The sequence below is a fragment of the Pundamilia nyererei genome, unplaced genomic scaffold (genome assembly GCF_000239375.1).
Source record: "Pundamilia nyererei isolate P.nyererei 1_Seehausen unplaced genomic scaffold, PunNye1.0 scaffold00440, whole genome shotgun sequence".
NCBI classification, from domain to species: Eukaryota; Metazoa; Chordata; class Actinopteri; order Cichliformes; family Cichlidae; genus Pundamilia; species Pundamilia nyererei.
The window spans coordinates 137,040-155,475 of record NW_005187841.1 but is presented as its reverse complement, the minus strand read 5'-3'; the positions used below and the strand labels follow the sequence as shown (position 1 = coordinate 155,475).

Below are 18,436 nucleotides of genomic sequence, written 5' to 3'. Positions count from 1 at the left end.
TTTTTTATGGCTTTAGCATGGATTTATCAGAACGAATAAAGACCACACAAATATGAAATGACATCATGCTTCAGTATTTGGGGATTTGCTCAAATTTTGGCTGCTTGCACTCACTCATAAAGTGGCTTTTTCCAGACCTGGATTTGTTCTAACGTTAGCTCATATTTGGATGAACCCAAACCAGTAATCCCCCGAGAAAAAACACTGATCTTGACAGACACCCAGCCAAAAATAAAAAATAAAAATATATAAAGAAATATGACATCATTTCAATCTTAAGAGTCCATTTAACCGTTTTGGGGATGTTCATGCAGAACACACTGGATTTTTTTCACTTGTGCAGTATCATCCAGTACAAGCACTTTCAGTGGACTGGTTTTTGTATGGTGTAGTCTTGTGTTTCCACTTGAATACTTGCTTTGTGTGGGTGGTCATGTTTTTGTAGAAAAGAAGAGCGTGTAGAAACCTGCATAAACTTGCATCACTGCCAAGTACGACAGTTTCTTTAGCATGTATCTACTAGACCGTTTACACTGACCTGTGCAAAACCGTATGATCTGGATGTTTATATATATTTCTGAGAAATGAAAGTCTGTTAAGAACAAAAAAGCTAACCCTGTGGAGGAAATTATTGTTTTAACTTAGAGAAGTGAAGAAGAAAGGAGAGTGCAAAAGCCAACAAAGGAAGGAAGCATAAGCTTGGAAGGCTTGCAGGTGTTTGGTCATGGTGTAGGATTTTATTTTTACAAGGGGTAAAAGGTGTGTCCTTCATTCTCTCTGGCAGGCTAGCTAAGCCCTGGATCTCTGGCTTTAGCATCGCCACTCCTATATCCGCTGCACCGCCAAGCCCTCCTGACCTCACACCTCTTTGGCAGCAATTCAGGCAAACAAGCTGATTCAGCAAAGGAATACATGTGTCCGCAGCCAAGTCTTTTCTTTGCCTTTACACAAAACTGATGGTAATCTGCAACATATGGCTGTTTTTGCTCATTACCACCCTTTTCCCAGTGAAGAAAAAGCCCTGCAACCCTGCCAACACAATAGCCTCCAGCAAAAATGACCAATATAAAGTTTTGTAGAGGTGCAATTTTACAAAGTGAACAAGTTTGCGACCCGCAATCACATATTTGTTCAGTAAGTAAAAACTCACCTTTTTCTTCCAGGCACCTTCAGCATCTTGGAGCTGGTTGAAGCGGTCAGCCAGTGACGTCTGGAGCACCTGAGATGGCCTCGTCTTCTTCGGTGTGTCCTTCTCACCTTCTCTACCGAGCTCAGCCAATCTAAAAAGAAAACAAGACACATGAATCCTTTTTGCTTCTCTTTAAAAGTCTGAACCTTTCAGTAATTTTAAAGAAGTTTAAATTTCCATCTTATGCATGATATTGATTTTTTTGTCTCAATCATGTTTCTCCACATGCTGACCTCTGTTTGAATGACGAGCTCTGACTTCCATCCAAACTGCTCTCGAGCTCCTCGACATCTTCTGACATTGTGGAGGACTTCTCCAGGCTCTCATCAGGGGAGGGACTCCGCATCTCCTCATAGCTCCCTCCACCACTACTGCTGCTGCTCCCCCTCTGATATCTGTTGATACTGATGCACCCTCCGTCTGGGATCTCATCTGTTAATGACTCATCCTCTTTGCCATTTTCCCCATTAACCTCTTCTTCCATCTCTTCTTCCTCCTCCTCCTGCTGCTCCACCTCTTCCCGCTCTTCTTCTTCTTCTTCTTCTTCTTCTACCTCCACCTCCTCCTCGTTGTCTTCACTCTGAGGGTGGCTTAGGGTGACACTACTTTGTTGTGCTGGAAAACGGTCAGGCATGGAGCCGTCGCTGTGGTCTGACTCCACACTAGTAGAGCGGCTTTTCTTTAGGATTCCCTTGATGCCTTGAGGCCCCGAGTCTTGGCGCTTCAGCACAGCGGCAGACTGGCAGGGAGGACTGGGAGGGGGAGAGGCGTCTCTGTTTCTGCTGAGTGGGAGAGCTCTGTCAGAGTGGAGACTGGAAGACTGTAGAGGGGAAACAACACAGAAGGGTATTTTTTAATTTTTTTTTATTAGCAGCCATTATAATATGAAAAGAAACCCTGCAATACAACTTTTAAATCTAACAGCTTTCTCAGTTTTTCGGCATTTAGAGTGAAAATCTATTTTTCTTTCTCCCTCTCTTCTCCATATTTGTACAACCTAATACAATCAACACAAAGACAGATTCAAGTGCTTACTCACTGCTTTCAGTGACCTACTCCCACGTTAAGGTTAGTGAGTCACATTAAATATGATGATGACTTAGCCTCACTCCCCCCCCCCCTCTAATAATGTCAACATATCAAATACGGATATTGTCAACAAATCTGAAAGAGTTTTTTGTCTTTTGCAATATAAGGAAAAGATTCCGATAGAGAAACTGGTGTCAGAAAGCAAAGCTTTTTGAAAATATTAGAAATTCCAAGGCCAGACCATGAATTTCTTCCCTGCAAAAAGAGGAGGCATGATCATGTCTTTAATATGCTATAACTTAGCAAAAGCAGCTGTGACAGCAGACGCTAAGAGGTCAAAGGTGATGAGAGGGTGCTGATTTAGGAAGAGACGCACAAAGAAGTAAGACTGCAAAGCCAGCTGGGTGTAAGATTAAAGTCCAGTGCTAACTCGGTGGTCTCCTTTAATGAACTCCAGAGTTTGATACGTGTGTGGGCATTTACATGAAGAAGTATGTGTGTGTACTTCATCTGATTACTTTCGAGAATCAGTTTGGGTCACGTTATAATATTTTGTCCAGATGAGGGAGTTATAAATCAAGTTTACAAAAACAAACTAAACTAAACTAAACTAAACCAGACCAGGAAAAAACAAAACCAAGCAAAGAGTTTTGGAACTAGAAATTGCAGATGTCTAGAAATAGGATATTATTAAATCCGGTTCTTTTGGATTCTTTAGAGCCAAGAAAGACACGGCTGAAAAGTGGTCCTTTTACTTTAAAAATTATCTTTATTTTACATATCCGGGGTATGGAGACCTGACCACAAAACACACAACCCAGAAAAGAATTCACAGAATTTCGCTTTTATAGGTTTGCCTATTGACTCATGAGAATCACTTCTTATTTTTATATACCTTCACAGTTTTATGAGTGCATTATTTTTCATTTTGGTAAGCTGACCTTTTCCTCTGTAGTGGCAGTGTCCTCATGTTGTTGTTTCCATGAAGGTTCGTCTGCAGACTCCTTCTCTTCCATGACTTTGCCTGGATCAGGTTTATGGAGCCTATAATATATCAGAAAAAAAAAAAGACAGAAATCACAAAGATCTTAGAACAAAATTAAACATTATATAAATTTGCTGGATTAAACTGGCAACACTGATATGACTTTAAGCTTACTATAACATAAGGCTGCCACTGTGACAGCTTACATGGTGAATCCACAGTAATAAAAAGGAGCTGATGATACTCTCACTGTTTGTATTTTATTAATTTATAACTTAAGAAGCTCTTGAAACAGTAGTCTGATGTCTTTGAAACTTCAGCCATGTTTAATATGTGCATGTATGAGTATAATGTATACAGAAGATATGAGATTACATACAGAAGACATGTTAGCACAGCAGGCTTGCCCCCGGACTGTTCAAACCTTTTATTTGTGAGGGGCAGCCAATCAGAAAAGAGGTGACGACCTAAATAGACTTGTTTCAGACAGCAGCTAATCTGAGGGGGCAACACCAAGGTCCAGTATAAGAGAAAAAAACATCCTGAAATCATCTGAATCATGCCAAGCTACTCAAGAAGAATAAAAATATAGATGCAGGTGTAAATAAGAATCTAACCATTATTCACTATACATGTTGCAGGCAGTGATGAGGTTTAGTTGGAAATGGTAATGCACACACATACACACTGAAACAATTCCTGACTTGGGGAGAAGCTGAGAACAGTTTGTGGGATTCATTCAAACTCCACATGGACCAGAAGGGCCAGGAATGGTTTCAGTTATACCTTAAACTGTCCACACAGTGGTTACAGTGCTAAGTACAGTGTGGCTCTCACTGCAGCAGCTATTAACTTCAATCTGGTTTGAATCACTGTGGCTACCACTGACACCTGAGTGCTTGTGTGTTGATGCATGTGCACGAGCGTGCGTGCGTGCAAGACAGAGCAGTATTAAAGGCAAGCCCTGCAGGTTTATCTGGTTTATCTCTGCAGCTGTTTACAACATTAGACAGCCTGTAATTACCTCTGTGCTCCATTCAGTCTGCTCGCCCTGCATGTCACCGTGTTTCAAGGTATATCTAACTATTAATGTTGTGCTGTATAATGTATCACAGCCCACAAGAAAGACACTACAGCATTTAAACGGTTAATATCGTTCATCTAATAAAAGCGTTCGACCTGGCTGGAATTGCTTACCTCGTAGAGATTTCCTTTTCCTCACTGTTGATTACCTGATGCTTTCCTTTAACATCAACTTGTCGGCCGCTGCTTCCATCTTCCATCCCCTCCACCTCCTACAGGTAAAGAAAAAATGGAGGGAGTGGTATCTTAAAGGCTAGGTTTAAGTTTTTAAACACATACTTCTGAAGTCCTACGGCAGCTGTAAAGGATTTCTTGATATAGGAAGTAAATAAATGAATGTGGCTCCACCTCCCTCTATTTGAGAAAAGCAGTTAACCCCTGCAACGCAAACAGGGTGTTCCAGGAAAAAAAAGATAAAAGGAAGTATGTGATGTCAAAGAGCAGGTATGACATATTCATCCACCCTGTGTACGTGCAGTGTGACAATTAAAAAGAAAGGAATTAGCTGGGCTATATTTTTCATGTTAATGCAAGGGAACCGCTGAGGCAGGTTTCTTGTTTCTGTTGTTTCCAATTCTGCTCGTGTGCTTATTTTAAATGCTAATAAAACAGCATTAAGAAAGTATGACTACCTTTAGACTGAACTATGGTAACTCTTCACCCAAGCTCGTAAACTAACAGGTTGTATATGTTGTGTTGTAACATAATAGCATCAATTTACTCATCAAACTTGCCAAGAAAGCAAAAGTGAAAGGATTTACATGTCTTCCTTTATATTTCTGTCTAATCGCCAGATTTGTTTTTTCTTTAAAACCTGCAGCTGTGTGGGACCTTTGTCAGTAAACACTTTACTGAGCCCTGAGGTAACCTGGTGAAGATAAGTGGATCTCCAGCAGTGAGGAAATTAAACTCCATCGAATTAGAGAATTAGAGGCTCCTTACAACCTAGGCGATGCTCACTGATTACAAAGAAGGAACACATTTTTCCACCGGGGAGGATGTGCTGCCTTCTGCAGAACAGATTTTTATACATTCAGGAAATTCAGTCAGGAAATTCTAAGTATAAATGAGCTGAATCTCTCTTTTATTGCTTCCATCCGAGCTGGAAGACATGCTGTAACCTCACTCCTACTCTGTCTCTTCTGATGGAGACACTGACTCACCTGCTTTTTTCAACAGGAGGAGAAATGAGTGATAAGGGAAACGTGAAGACAGAAAATGGGCATCTGTCACTGCTGCTGACAGTCGAGTGAGGCATCTTACAATAACAGATCTAGGTCAGAAGAACGGATGGAGGTGGGGGTGGGGGTGTACTGCGATTTTCAGTTGGTCTCCCAAAGAGAGGCTACTTTCCCAGCAATTTTTTGGTTCAAGCAACTTGCTGCCATCTGGGTTCACTTGGCCAGTCTTGGCACCGTCCCTAGTTTGCAGGCCCAGTTAGAACAGCTATTTACATCAAACATCATGAAACCTAACCACTTCTGAAACCTTAGCAGCCTGGGAAAGACCAACACTCAGTTCATTTTAAGAACACATGTGAAACTCTCCCATAGGATTGAGGACATTATCGACATTTTTGTTTGAGTGCATCTTTTTATTTTTCCACCACCAATTCCACTGCCTGTGTGAGCTGAAGTCATGACTTTGGCCAAGCATGCATCCAGGTGCAGGACATCTCTGTGCTGTATGGAAAGGCTCAATTTGTTATTAATGGTGCAAACCTCCAGAGGGGAGTTGGAGTGCACACCAGCTGCACTGGAAAGCTGCTGTGAGTAAATCAGCAAGGGGGCTGAAAGGGATAAACCAAAGACAAACGCACCCCCAAAAAAAATAAAATACACATACATTGCAGTACATACGGCAACTGTTCTACCACTAAACGAACAGCTGATTGCCTAACCTTGATTTCTAATCTGTCATCTAAAGCTCATAGCCTTTTATTTTCATGAATGGATTTGATGTTTGTTCCCTAAAAAGGTGCCAGGTCCTTACAACGAGGCAGTAGAAACAGATTTATGTGTCCACAACAAGTGCAAATATATACAAACAGACAAATGCATGAAGTGAGACAGATGGCAAACCAAAATACCGTACCTTAAAAAGAGACACGCTGGAAGTTGCACTTCTCTTGGAGTCCACAGGCTTTTCATCAACTAAAATGAGCACAGCGAATAAAAGAGTGAGAATTAATTGCTCCACAAGTGTCTTTCTTTCTGCCAGTGCAGTAAAAAACGATCAGTGGGAGTGTATGCAAGGGAAAATGATTCAGGACAGTGTGTTTGGCACAGAAAACATTGCATTTTTAAAGCTTGTACAAAAGTAGACATAACAGGTAATTTAATGCACTACACACCAATCTCTCTCTTGGTCAAAAAAAATAGTCATGTCAAAGGGCTCATGAGCTCCACTGGCTTCAGGGGGAGTCTGAAAAGTCAGTGGGAAGCGCCACAGTGAATTCAGCGAGTCTTTCAATAATGTAACAGTTCAACATCTGATGAGAGGAATACGTTTACTTGTGCATATGCGTTAGAGAGAAATAGAATTGGGTCTCATGTGAACTCCCTAATCAATAACAGCTCTGAGAATATAATCTTCTAATCTTAACAAAAGGAAATCATAAAATTTTACAATACTCCAAAACAACACACACTTCTTAAGTCAACGCACTTAAATTCATCCCCGCACTCTAAATCTGTTTTTATCGCCCCGACAATGTGACATTTTTATGCCAAAATAACAGCACGTCTCTGACAAACTCACTGTTTCCAATGAAAGAAAAAATAAAAAGAAAGCTCCACTTTTAATTTATGTTTCCGAGCTCCCCTGCTGTCGAGAACATAATGTTTCATCATCTGAATTAAATCATGCTAAGCATTGCAGACTAGTGACTCCACTCAGACTGTACTCTTATAGCTTTGACTTTAGTCCAGTCTTTAACATCATCACCCATCCAAGATCCAAACTAGGGAGAGGGGAAAAAAAACTTCCACTGAAGTTTAAAGACTCGTCAGGTAGAGTTTCTTACAAGACTGCGATCTTTGTTCTACTGTTGATGCCCAGGTCAAAGGCTCAGGTCAAATGTAAATAACAGCCAGGCACTACTACTTTTAGCTGCTCCCTTGTTATTGGGGGTCGCCACAGCACATAGCTCCAGATGTTTGACACCAGATGGCCTCTCTGACACAACTTCAAAGCAAATTTCTGTCACTGTCTGGAATTAAACCAGCAACCTTCTGCTTGACAAGTGTAAACAATCACATTACAATACCAGGGAACATCAAAACATCAGATTTGTAAAATCAAACTTGCAGCAGAGGTGATGTTTAGCCAGTATCAGCAAACATCAAATGGAGTGTATTTACTGTGGTGGGCATCACCTATTTTGTAGAGTTTAATAATTATGTGGGTATCAACAGTGCTGCATCTTGGTTAGGTATTAAATTTGAACCAGCTAGCTGTTTGCATACATGCATTACTGACTTCATGAGAGGTCAGAGAAACCTTTGATGTAAATACGAGAGGTGTTCTGCCTGAGAATCGACTCTTCTGCCAACATATCATTTTTTAATGTTACTCTGTGAATATTTTGTTCCCAAAATCAAGATTGAAATGAGCTGTTTAAAGCTATAACATGGTTTAACTGAAATAACATAAGTAATGGTCATGTAATCCTGTTGTTTCCCAGCTGGGGTACATTTAGCTGGGAAACACAATGATTCAGTGTCCTGTTGGTGTTGACAGAAAAGAAAAGTCACTCAATACTGAAGAATATGGCAGTTTGAGACAGTCAGCAGAATACTGCCTGCAGCTTGTTTCATGCTGGGTTTTAAATTTCAAACCCTCTCATTACAGATCAGACCGAGTTCACTGGAGAGAAGTTACAGCTGGTGCAGTGAATAAAAGCAACACCAGTGATAGCCAGTGTGTGTGTGCACCTCAGTCAAATACACTATGGACACAATAGTGCTATTGTGGAGGTATGTAACAACGACAGGAGAGGTCTCAGTGTCTCACTCCAACAACTTTATTAACTCACCGAACTTCACATATAGTCAGCGCCAAAATCTCCACCCCCACACTTCCCTTCAACTTGTGTGTGAGTGGAGCCACCTGGTGGTCCGCCACACTATCATTTATCATTTATGCCCGCAGTGCACCTTTTACACTGAGCAAGTCCAGGTTAAAATTTGTTATATGTTAAAATGAAAACAATCATGGGAAGAATATATTTAGCTCCATTTCTCTTCTCTAACATATGATTTTCATGATTAAATAACAACTTTTAATTAAATCTAAAGCTAACTTCCAGAATTCAAGCACTAAAAAAAACAAGGAAACATGATCATTGTGTGCCAATAAGATGCTACACAACATTACTCTGCTGTGAAACACTAAAGTAACTGTTTTGCTCACCGCACAATTCTGAAAACTTTCACCTTCTACTTTCTTTGTCTAACCCAGCACTTACACTTATCTCTAAATACAAGGTAACCAAACGGAAGGGACAACAAACATGTAAGCAGAGAAATACACGGGTAAGTGGGCCAACCATGGACAAAGAAAGGCATGGTCACAGATTGTTGCATGCATCCACACTAAAACACCTCAAGCACTTATCTGCACAATGTCATACAAACACACCTTTAAACATCATGTTACCTTTTGCACAACGTTTCTGTCTTTTGCACAACCCACTGTGATTTTTGCACTTTTCTATTTCTTTATTCTGTGTCTGTATCATTCTGTTCTGTCTGGTGTTGCACTGGTTATTTGCAATTTTTGCACACTTTGCACTTTATGTAGTCCTGCCTTGATTGTCTGTTATGTGTAGCAGCATGGTCTTGAAGAAACGCTGTCTCGTTTCACTGTGTATGGTACAACTGCACATGCTTGAAATAATAAAGCCACTTGACTAGACTTGAAAAAAGTGTTTTTGTTTAAAATGTGGCATTTATACTACATTTATGGCTAGCATCCTACTTCCTGTATTTCTTTCACATCCACTAACAACAGTCACTAAACTGGACCTAAAGACCGTGTTTATGCTGTTGATGCCTTTTGTACCATTTTAACAAAACATCTTAAAAGAAACAAACAATGTGCTGCTTGGTACAGACCATCTAAACAGGTTTATGCTTCAGTTTTAATAAGTAAAATTATAGTATTTTATCAGTCTGATACTTAGCATCAAAGCAGACTGTATATGTGCCTGTGCACTGCTAAGGCACATAAATGGTTTATGAATTCCTTGCTAACCAAGTTTGCTGGCATTAGCTGATTTAGCTGATGACTTAGCACTCCACCCTCTCATTCTAATATAGAAGCTTCCAGATGGCAGCAGCCCAAATGCTAACAATAAAGTGTATAATTCAAAGTACAAAACCACTGGATGATATAAAGTATAAAATAAACTAGCTAATAAACTTGTTTATATTGTCAATTATATCAGTTAGTAATATTTAGAGGAGAATAATAAGTAAACAGAAGATAAAAAATTACTTCTCCATAGCTTCTTTTCCACAGTGGACACAAATAATAATCCTTGTAACTATACTTGTATGTAAGATATGTTTCTGTGTTTTATCTACACAGCTTGGACACAGCTTTAGTTTGTAAAGCTAGCTGGTTAGCTGTCTCATCAAGTAAATGACAAACAGCTTCTCTATTTTATTTATTTATTTATTGGAAAAAAATATCAGTTTAGAAAACCTAAAGCAATGCTTTTTTAAATTATACATCAACCACAAACTGAGCAAAGAACATTTCAGATGTATTTTTCTTCACTTCTCGATAAAAGAGTATTAAAAAGCCAACGTCTATAAATCAGGAAGGTAATCTGACATCAGCAATGAGCTCAGTATTCCCTTCACACTGAGTAATAGAACTTGAATGAGCTTAGTGATAAGGCAGTGTGTGGAACAATAGAGGATCAGAGCGCAGTGAAAGTACGAGTTCATCTTACCCTTTGGCTCCTCTGTGTCATCAGTTTCCAGCAGCCTGGGAGACAGAGAGAAATGAGGTCACTCTCTAATGCAATAAAGAGATGACAGAAGTTACACGTTTTTCACAAGTGATGCTGGCAAACAGCACAAAATATATGTACATCCCTCTTAAATACACTATTATAGTCCACATATGCACACTTAAGTCTAAAATAAATTGCAAGAACTGCAGCAAGCAACTTACTGCGTCTCATATGACATAAATCCATTTACTCATGCTGCTCTTCCACTCCCGTGTCAGCTATGATATAACAGCAAAGCCTTTCTTGCATCTGAAGATATGGCCATTCATTTCCAAGTAATGGGCGTTAAAAATGGATGGGGACAGCAGCTGCCTGTGGGGTAGCAGCAGTGATGTAACAGGAGGAGGGGAGAAATGCTTTAATACAATGGAGGACATCTGCAACGTGTCAAAGGTTATTGGAGAGAGGGAAGGCAGAGGCTACACAAACCCTAGTTCATTTCAGATGCATCATTCAAGTACATCCCACTGTGCTTCATTAAAAGCCCGCAACCACACACTGTTGTGAGAAAGTGAACCTCAAAGTTCACACTATAAACAAGCAGCAGCAAGTGCTTACAATTAACTGCATCACAGAGTGCTTCTTGAGAACGAGGGAGTGTGGGTTTAGCCTCTACTTTAAGAGTCTAAACTCTTAAGTTCAGTTGTTCCTTCAGTGTACATTTGTCACCAAATACTTTCTGCATAGTGGAAATAAAAGGAATCTGAGATAAGCAAAAGTAGTAGTTTTAAGCAAATAAAGCTGATTATTTGGCTGGTTTCTTCCAGCCCTCTTTTCCTCAAAGACAGACTTGACACAGTTGGATTATTATCAGGATTTAATATTCCTAAAGCTATTTTGAGCAAATATGGCTACAGATGAGCAAGTGCCAGGTACCATACTATAATCAAATGTCAGTTTATGAAAGCTGCCTATGCCCATCAGTCCAAAATTGATAGCATGCCACACCCAGGCATAAAGGATGTTTGTTTCCTCCTTTTTCTTATTAAGTAAGCAGTATATCTTCTTAGCTGACACTTAATGTTAACCGTTTACATGCACAGGAGCTACAACTACACTATGCAGCTGCAAAAGGGAACAAAACAACATTTAAACGTTGGCTTGGACTCCGTATTATTTCGCTTTTCCCTGTACTGCTGTAATTTGTGAGCCTAAAACTACTACAGAAGTGTTTTTTATTGCAGTTTCTTATGAGTAATTCTTGGCTTGGATTTGTTTACTACACAAACTTTTGTCAGTTCTTAACAGCCACGCCTCCTGATAGTTTTGTGAAGACATCATGCTACACTGGCCAATATATTCTTTGGCCTGTATTTATGTAGTTAACAATAAACTGAAGTGATGCAATACTCAAAAATCTCTGGCTGCAGAGATTTAGATTTAACACAGACGTATAAAACCTATGTTGTGTGTAAGCAAACCATGAACCCCTCTGAAACTATTCTCCGTCACAACATGACGTGCGCCTTCGTAGATCTGCAACCATACGTCAAGTCAACACAGCTCCAAACTATTTTGAGTGGCCTGTTCAGTACCGTTGATTCCTCCTACGCATTCCCAGCTATATTTTCTTTTTTGGGGCCCCAGTTTTTGATTGGATCAATGAGAGAATGATCATAACATTATAATGTAAGGACTCACAGATGTCAGCTCATTTGTGGAAGGAGATTGCCAAAACTATTGGAATGGAGACAATGGATTGTACAAAGAAATGGAAAAACTTGAGGGACGAAGATGTTTGTTTCTTGAAAACAAACAAAAGAAAAGAAAAATTGACCACAACAAAGAGTGGGAACGCAGGAGGAAAAAAGTCCCAGCACTTTGTTTCTGCTGTGGCTGGCAGCACATAAAACATCAGGACAGGACCACAAGGTAATTAACACATAATGCACCTCACACAAGTATGAATGCTGGTAATGGTGACGGCAACTTGCGTAGATTATGTTGTAGACTCTACAATGATTTGCTGCAGAAGTCCAAATCGGTCATTGCTCTGACTTACATGTATTTGTAGACCTTATAACCCTCATTGTTTGATCTCGGACAGCGCATTTTTAACAACCAACCTTATAAGTCTCAGAAACACATCACCTTTGCTACCCACACGTTGACGGTCAGCTGAAAGTAGATGAAGAAAACCGGAATGCAGTTTAGTGGGCGAAAAGCAAAACAGAGGGGAACTTTCCAATCCAGCTGGGCACTTGTGTAATCAAACAAACACTCACAGTAAAAGTGTTCACATAAATTTATGTTTAGCTTTGTGTGCATCATATTAAATTATATCATGAGAGAAAATGAAATAAGAGCATAAAAACAACACTTGTGGCTGCAGCGTTGTTAAAAGCTGTAATTTTATTACATCTGATTTGTGTGCTTAACTTTTTGAGGCATTTGTCTTTGCTGTGGCTCAGTACTGTAAACAGTCCTTAGCTTTAATCCCAATTCTGTTTTGTTTATAAAGAGGTACCAACCCCGTCATGTCAGTAGCATTAATAGTTGTGGTTTGTTACACATGCTTGATAGCATAGAGCACTTTCAAACCAAGATTACTATGACCTATGCAGCAACTTGTCCTGGAAATTCTATGTATACTATCCCAAACTCCTATGATAACACACACACACACGCACGCACACGCACGCACACACACACACACACACACACATTAAAAAATAGATACTGTTGGCTTTTAACCTTCTGTAACTGAATATAACTTGTGGTAACTAAATGGTTGCCCAGAGTGTTTCACACTCACCATCGTGTTAGATTGCACAGTTTACCTGATAGGAGGCAAACTTTCTGGAAACAGTCACAGTCTGGACTGAGAGCAATCGATCTCAGAGAGATTAAAGGTTTGCAAATAACTGATGTCTAATTTATCAATTCAGACAGATTGCCAGCATGTTGCCATCAGTCTGAACGAGTCTTTGTCAATGAGCACAATTCAAGGGGACTGGACTCAATTGGCAGCAAGCTGGTTGTATTCTGGTTATATTCCTATAGAATGAGAAGGATGCTGAGGGCAAATGTAGTGGTTACATTTGCATTTAGCACAGGTCATTGCTATGTTATCAGAAACAGATTGTTGAAGTGAAGTTGAAGTTGGCAACTTGAGCTCATTTGTCTGCAGTCAGACTGATATTAGACTGACTCTGTCTCAATAGCAGGCTTTAGTTACAGTGTTGACAATCACATTTTGCATCAAAATAATAGCTGAAGCGAACGTTATCTTATCGAACATAACAGATATCGACAAAGTTTAACTTGAGGACATAATTTAAAGTTGATATCACACAGTGAGGGAAGTACTGTGATAATATTGTATTGTGGGGTGATTCCGATTCCTACCTCTATTAAAAACCAGGAGTCTTTAACATAAAATTAAAAAAAATAAATCATAATAAAGGGAGAAAGAAGCCAAAGAGTGAGCTTTCATGCACACAAACTCATCAGATGTTGGATGACAAAGCATTACCAAACGGATTCTTCTTAAATTGCTAAGGGTGCAATGTAACAGTTTAACGTCAAAAAGCAGACTTTTGGAATGTCACCCTTCAACTGCAACTTCACGAGGAAAAGATTCGTGTCTGTTGCAGATAAACGCCTGTTGACAGCTTTCATTATCACCGAGACAGCCAAGCTCCAGTTTCCTGTATGCTCTTTCTGTAAAAGACTACACAAAAATGTTGCTCAAGTTTCAGTAAATATGTGTGACCCACTAAAGACATGAGAGTCAATGCTGAACGCAGATGTCTTAAAATAAAGGAAAATATATGAAGTACTAAAAACCATTAATATATGGGAATACCTAGACAACAAAAGCTTCTACAGTACCATACTTATGTATGTTGTGTAAGCCTGCACAGCTGGGCTGTGATGTGTAGTGAACATCATAACAGAACTTACAAAAATAGTAGCTAACATGACAGGCATGTGACACAAACACCTTAACCTGTCAACCTGCCTTTCTGCTCTCTGTAATTAAAAACAGTCCATAAACTGCACTCTGTACTTTCCCCAAACACTCTTTCTGCAGTGGTAAGCCGACGCACTGAGAGAAGTTCCTCTCACATTTCATAACCTGTTTACAAAAAAAAGAGAGAGAAAGTTCTAATCCAAATAAAGCCACAAAAGCAGAACGATGATCACTGTTAAAATATGCATGTAGAAATAAAAAAAAAGACATATTTTAAAGCGTAATCAAACTAGCCAAACTTGCCATAAGATATGATAACGTAGAACACTGAAACATGCCATGCTGCTTGTGCTCTATTTTTATTTTAAGGCCATAACCCAAGTCATGTCTTTTCCAGTGTATAAAATAGCTTGTCTATAATATGCTTAATTAAGCGCAAAGCATGAAAAGTTGGCAGAGCTCAACAGCTCTACACTCATTCCCTTCCAACTCTGATTTTATCTCAGCACTCTTATCCATCTCTGTTCTTCTCCTCACCAGCATCACTCCCTCAGGCAGCTTTATTCAGGAACAGACAAGTCCAGTTATGTGCATGCAGCAGAATCCGCAGCATGATTACAGCCCCAGACCCACGACTGGACATGTTTTACTCCGTCTGTGTACAATTCTCAGAAACAAGCATTCCTCTGAGAAACCTCCAGGTTCTTCATCCAGTCAAGCTGACAATAGAGGTTCATTATTCGCTGGTTTTGTGAGCCCCTCATATAACTGTGAAGTGAACCAAAGCAAGCAGCATGTACGTAATCACAGCAAAACACACCATGGCAAAATAAACAAGGTAGTCCTGTTCTTTGCACACATGGCCAATTTTGGAAATGCTAGCACTTGTGTTTACCTCAAACAGAAGATAGCACAAAGTGTTCTCCAAATGCGCCGATTTGTTACCTCCTTTTCACGTACTGGGAGCCAGCAAGCCCATTTAAAGTTATTTAATAGCTGAATAAAAATGGCCCAATTGTTGCAAATGTTCTCTAAATCAAAGAAACCTCAGAAAAGCAATACACTGCGTTTTCTTCTCCTGAAATTAGTTTTAAGAGATTTACATGTGCATCAGTTATCTGTTCTTGGAGGATTTGCTTGCACAAGTCTGTGCAGCTCTGTTTCATGACCCTGGCCAATTTTATGTCACCATGAAAACAACAATGAGACTGGTCTTGCACAAACAACGGGTTAGTGTGTGTTTAATATCTAATATTATGACAATGTGGATAAACTCACCTGGAATGGGAGGACATCTTTATGGAGGGCACAGCTTCTGATTTTGAGGATGTAGTCGTTTCTGTTTTGGGGTGAGCTGTTCTCTTTGTGGGCTCTTCATTAGCAGGCTCCACAGGTTCTGCTACTTTACTCCTGAAGCCCCTCCTGGTGCATGTTTGCTCTGCTCCATTATCCTCACATTTCTCTTTCTCCTTTGTTGTTAAAGACACTGTTTCGGATGTGCCTGCAGTTTTCCTGTCCTTACGCACGTACTTTGAGGTGAGCTCCTCTGTGTTGCCATAGCGCTCAGCCAACTCCCGCCTTCTTTCTGCCTTGTAGCGAGCAATTCGCTCAGCCTTGGTCTCTGGCGCAGAGCTCTGCAGGGTGTCTATTCCATCCATTACGCTGTTCGACTCGGTTTAAGAGACTAGTTTCTTGATATGTGATCCAACTTTTTTCTTTAAAATCTCCCGTGACAGCAATGTCTCACTCCATCAAAATCATTCCAGCGCTGCAAACAAGGAAGGAAGACATCATTAGTGCATCCTGCAGATACAATTTCAGACAACTGGCCCATTAAAGCTGGTTAAAACCGGATGTACCAACACATACAGTAAACAAGAGAAGTGAGGGCACTCCTGTACAACATCACTTAGACGTCCAATGCAAAACAGATGGGTAAATGCTTCAGACTTGGCACAAGAGGCATCAGTGCATATCAGTAACAGCTCAGATACTGCGGAGGACATTTTGCACAACCTTGACCTCAATAGACTGCATCCAGAAAAATAATAAACGTTGCTAAAGCACATCAAAGAAGGATTGTGAACTCTGAGATAAGACGAAAATAAATTACTTAGTTAATTATTTGTTTTTTGAACGTGTAGTATGCACAGAGGTGGGATGTTGGGGGAGGTAAGATTACCATGCTAGCTTGTGGAAATATCGAAAATACTGACTGACAAGACAAACTCAGGAATCAGAAACACACACATTGGTGCAGCTTTCATAAGAAACTAAGCAAATTGCATCTCTCTCAGCCAAGCCCTGTCGTATCACATCTGGCCCCCACCTCATGAAAATGATGTCAGCCAGATCAAAGACGCCCGACCACCGCTGTGAGGCTCCGATTTGAACCTCTATTACATCGGCCGACTTTGAGGTGGTTGGAAAGTTGAGGTGGGGGTATAGAGTGGTAAATGCACATGCAATATTATCTTAATCCCATGTTATTCCTTACAGCTTTGCACCTAGCTTATCCGCTCTCAGAATTATTATCCAGAGTAATGACTGTCTTTACAGTGCATTGAAATCTCTATGTTGTCCATTAGTGTGTATCAGTAAATGTTTATTTTCTTCTCTACATGTCCGTGCATGCTGAGACAGGCTTCAGCTACCCGTGTCTGTGAAAAGGATCATCTTTTAATCATCTCCTTTCCACATTCTTCAGCACCCCAAAAAAAGCACTATAAAATAACTTGACTTTTCAATACCAAGTGAGTCACAATGATTTAGGGAGAAAGAAAAAACAAGACTGTTAAGTTCAACTCACTTTGTTCCAGTAAGTATTCACAGAGGAGGGGGAAAAAAGCCACACATGGTCTGAACGCAGAGCTCTGAAAATGGCACTGCCAGCTGACAACAGCAATAATAATTAGGCACCGTTTCTGACCGCTGGACCAAAAGCACTGGGGCTTTTCCACAGACGTTTCTCACAGCACAAGTATGCTCACGATGCTTTGGAAAAGTCACAGAGAAGACAGAGAGTGGCGTTAGGTATTTTTATTGGGGAAACAAAGAAACCGTCATTATACAAAAAAAAAACAAAGTCTTTTAGAGGCTCGTCACACCATCTCTAAACATTTAACCAGAGCAAAGTCGATGAGACACCACAGATAAACGTTAGCCAAACATCTTCATATTTGCCGATAAGCCAAAAGCAACAACACCACAGGTCATTTTAGCCAATGCACGTGCATGACCAGTATACGTATCCATACATTAATCACAGATGCATATACCATAGAGGGGCACATGTTAAACATAGCCCCCCGAATTCCCTATAAATACAGAGCATGAGTTAATTAAGAACATCAGTTCTCACACTTCAGGGATATGGGAAAATAAGTGTTCCGCATCTGGGCAATGTTAGTAATGTGAGAGGCAAGAAGAAAGAGGAAAACTGAGGAATGGGTCAAGGCAACAGGAAAAACAAAGGTGTGTCTGATCATAAGGTAGAATAAATGCTCTGACTCTAAGAGCCTATTCTGTAACAGTGATAAGCTAGAACAAATGTTGAGTGCTTACAATCTCTGACCACCTTTTAGTTAATAAATGACTCCCTTTAAGAGAATACAGCTTTGAAATATTACATAGGAAACTGGTGTATATTATACAGAATGTGTATGTGTACTAGGTTGCCACAAACAATTATTTTGATAGTCGACTAGTCACCGATTATTTTTGCGATTAGTCGACTAATCAGATCATGCGTCCATTGGACGTAAATCGTACAGCTTATTGCACCAGCAGCATCTGCTTTTATATATCTATCATTAGCTTACAGATTTAAGTGTTTAAGGTATGTGCTAACTAAAAATAAAGACAAGATAATAGTTTATTAAATTTTAATGAAATTTGCAGATTTTATTCGGTGGAGTTTAATAAACTCAGCCGTCTGCTCCTTGCTATCTAAAATATAATGGGACACCAGAGTATACTCTCGAGCATCTCACACTTCTGATAATCAGCTGTCTGCTTGACGTTTATTCAGCTGTGCAAAAACTATAACTTTAATCTCAGCTAAACCGATTTACTCAGGAAAAAATAAAATACTGAAAAAAAAGCCAAACAATAAAATTTTTAAGTTATCTAAGTGACTTATATATCATGTTTAACCTGAGTAGCGAAAGACGGCGGTGGGTTTCAAAACGATTTGCCGGGTGTCCGGTG

At 39.9% G+C, this 18,436-nt stretch overlaps 1 protein-coding gene across 3 annotated transcripts in view; it reads right to left on the bottom strand.

The window, feature by feature from the left end:
- Positions 1-18,436, bottom strand: part of LOC102195589 (supervillin-like) — a 47,832-nt gene that overhangs the window by 15,335 nt on the left and 14,061 nt on the right. For 2 of the 3 annotated variants that reach the window (XM_005753574.1, XM_005753575.1), the window contains exons 2-7: positions 15,506-15,995; positions 10,249-10,283; positions 6,381-6,439; positions 4,401-4,498; positions 3,160-3,262; positions 1,889-2,009 (exon numbers count right to left, since the gene is read on the bottom strand). In XM_005753574.1, coding sequence (XP_005753631.1) covers positions 1,889-2,009; positions 3,160-3,262; positions 4,401-4,498; positions 6,381-6,439; positions 10,249-10,283; positions 15,506-15,885 — 796 coding nt within the window. In that variant the 5' untranslated portion in view covers positions 15,886-15,995. Of the gene's footprint in view, positions 1-1,150; positions 1,281-1,422; positions 2,010-3,159; positions 3,263-4,400; positions 4,499-6,380; positions 6,440-10,248; positions 10,284-15,505; positions 15,996-18,436 lie in introns of all 3 variants that reach the window. The other variant, XM_005753576.2, reaches the window with a different exon arrangement.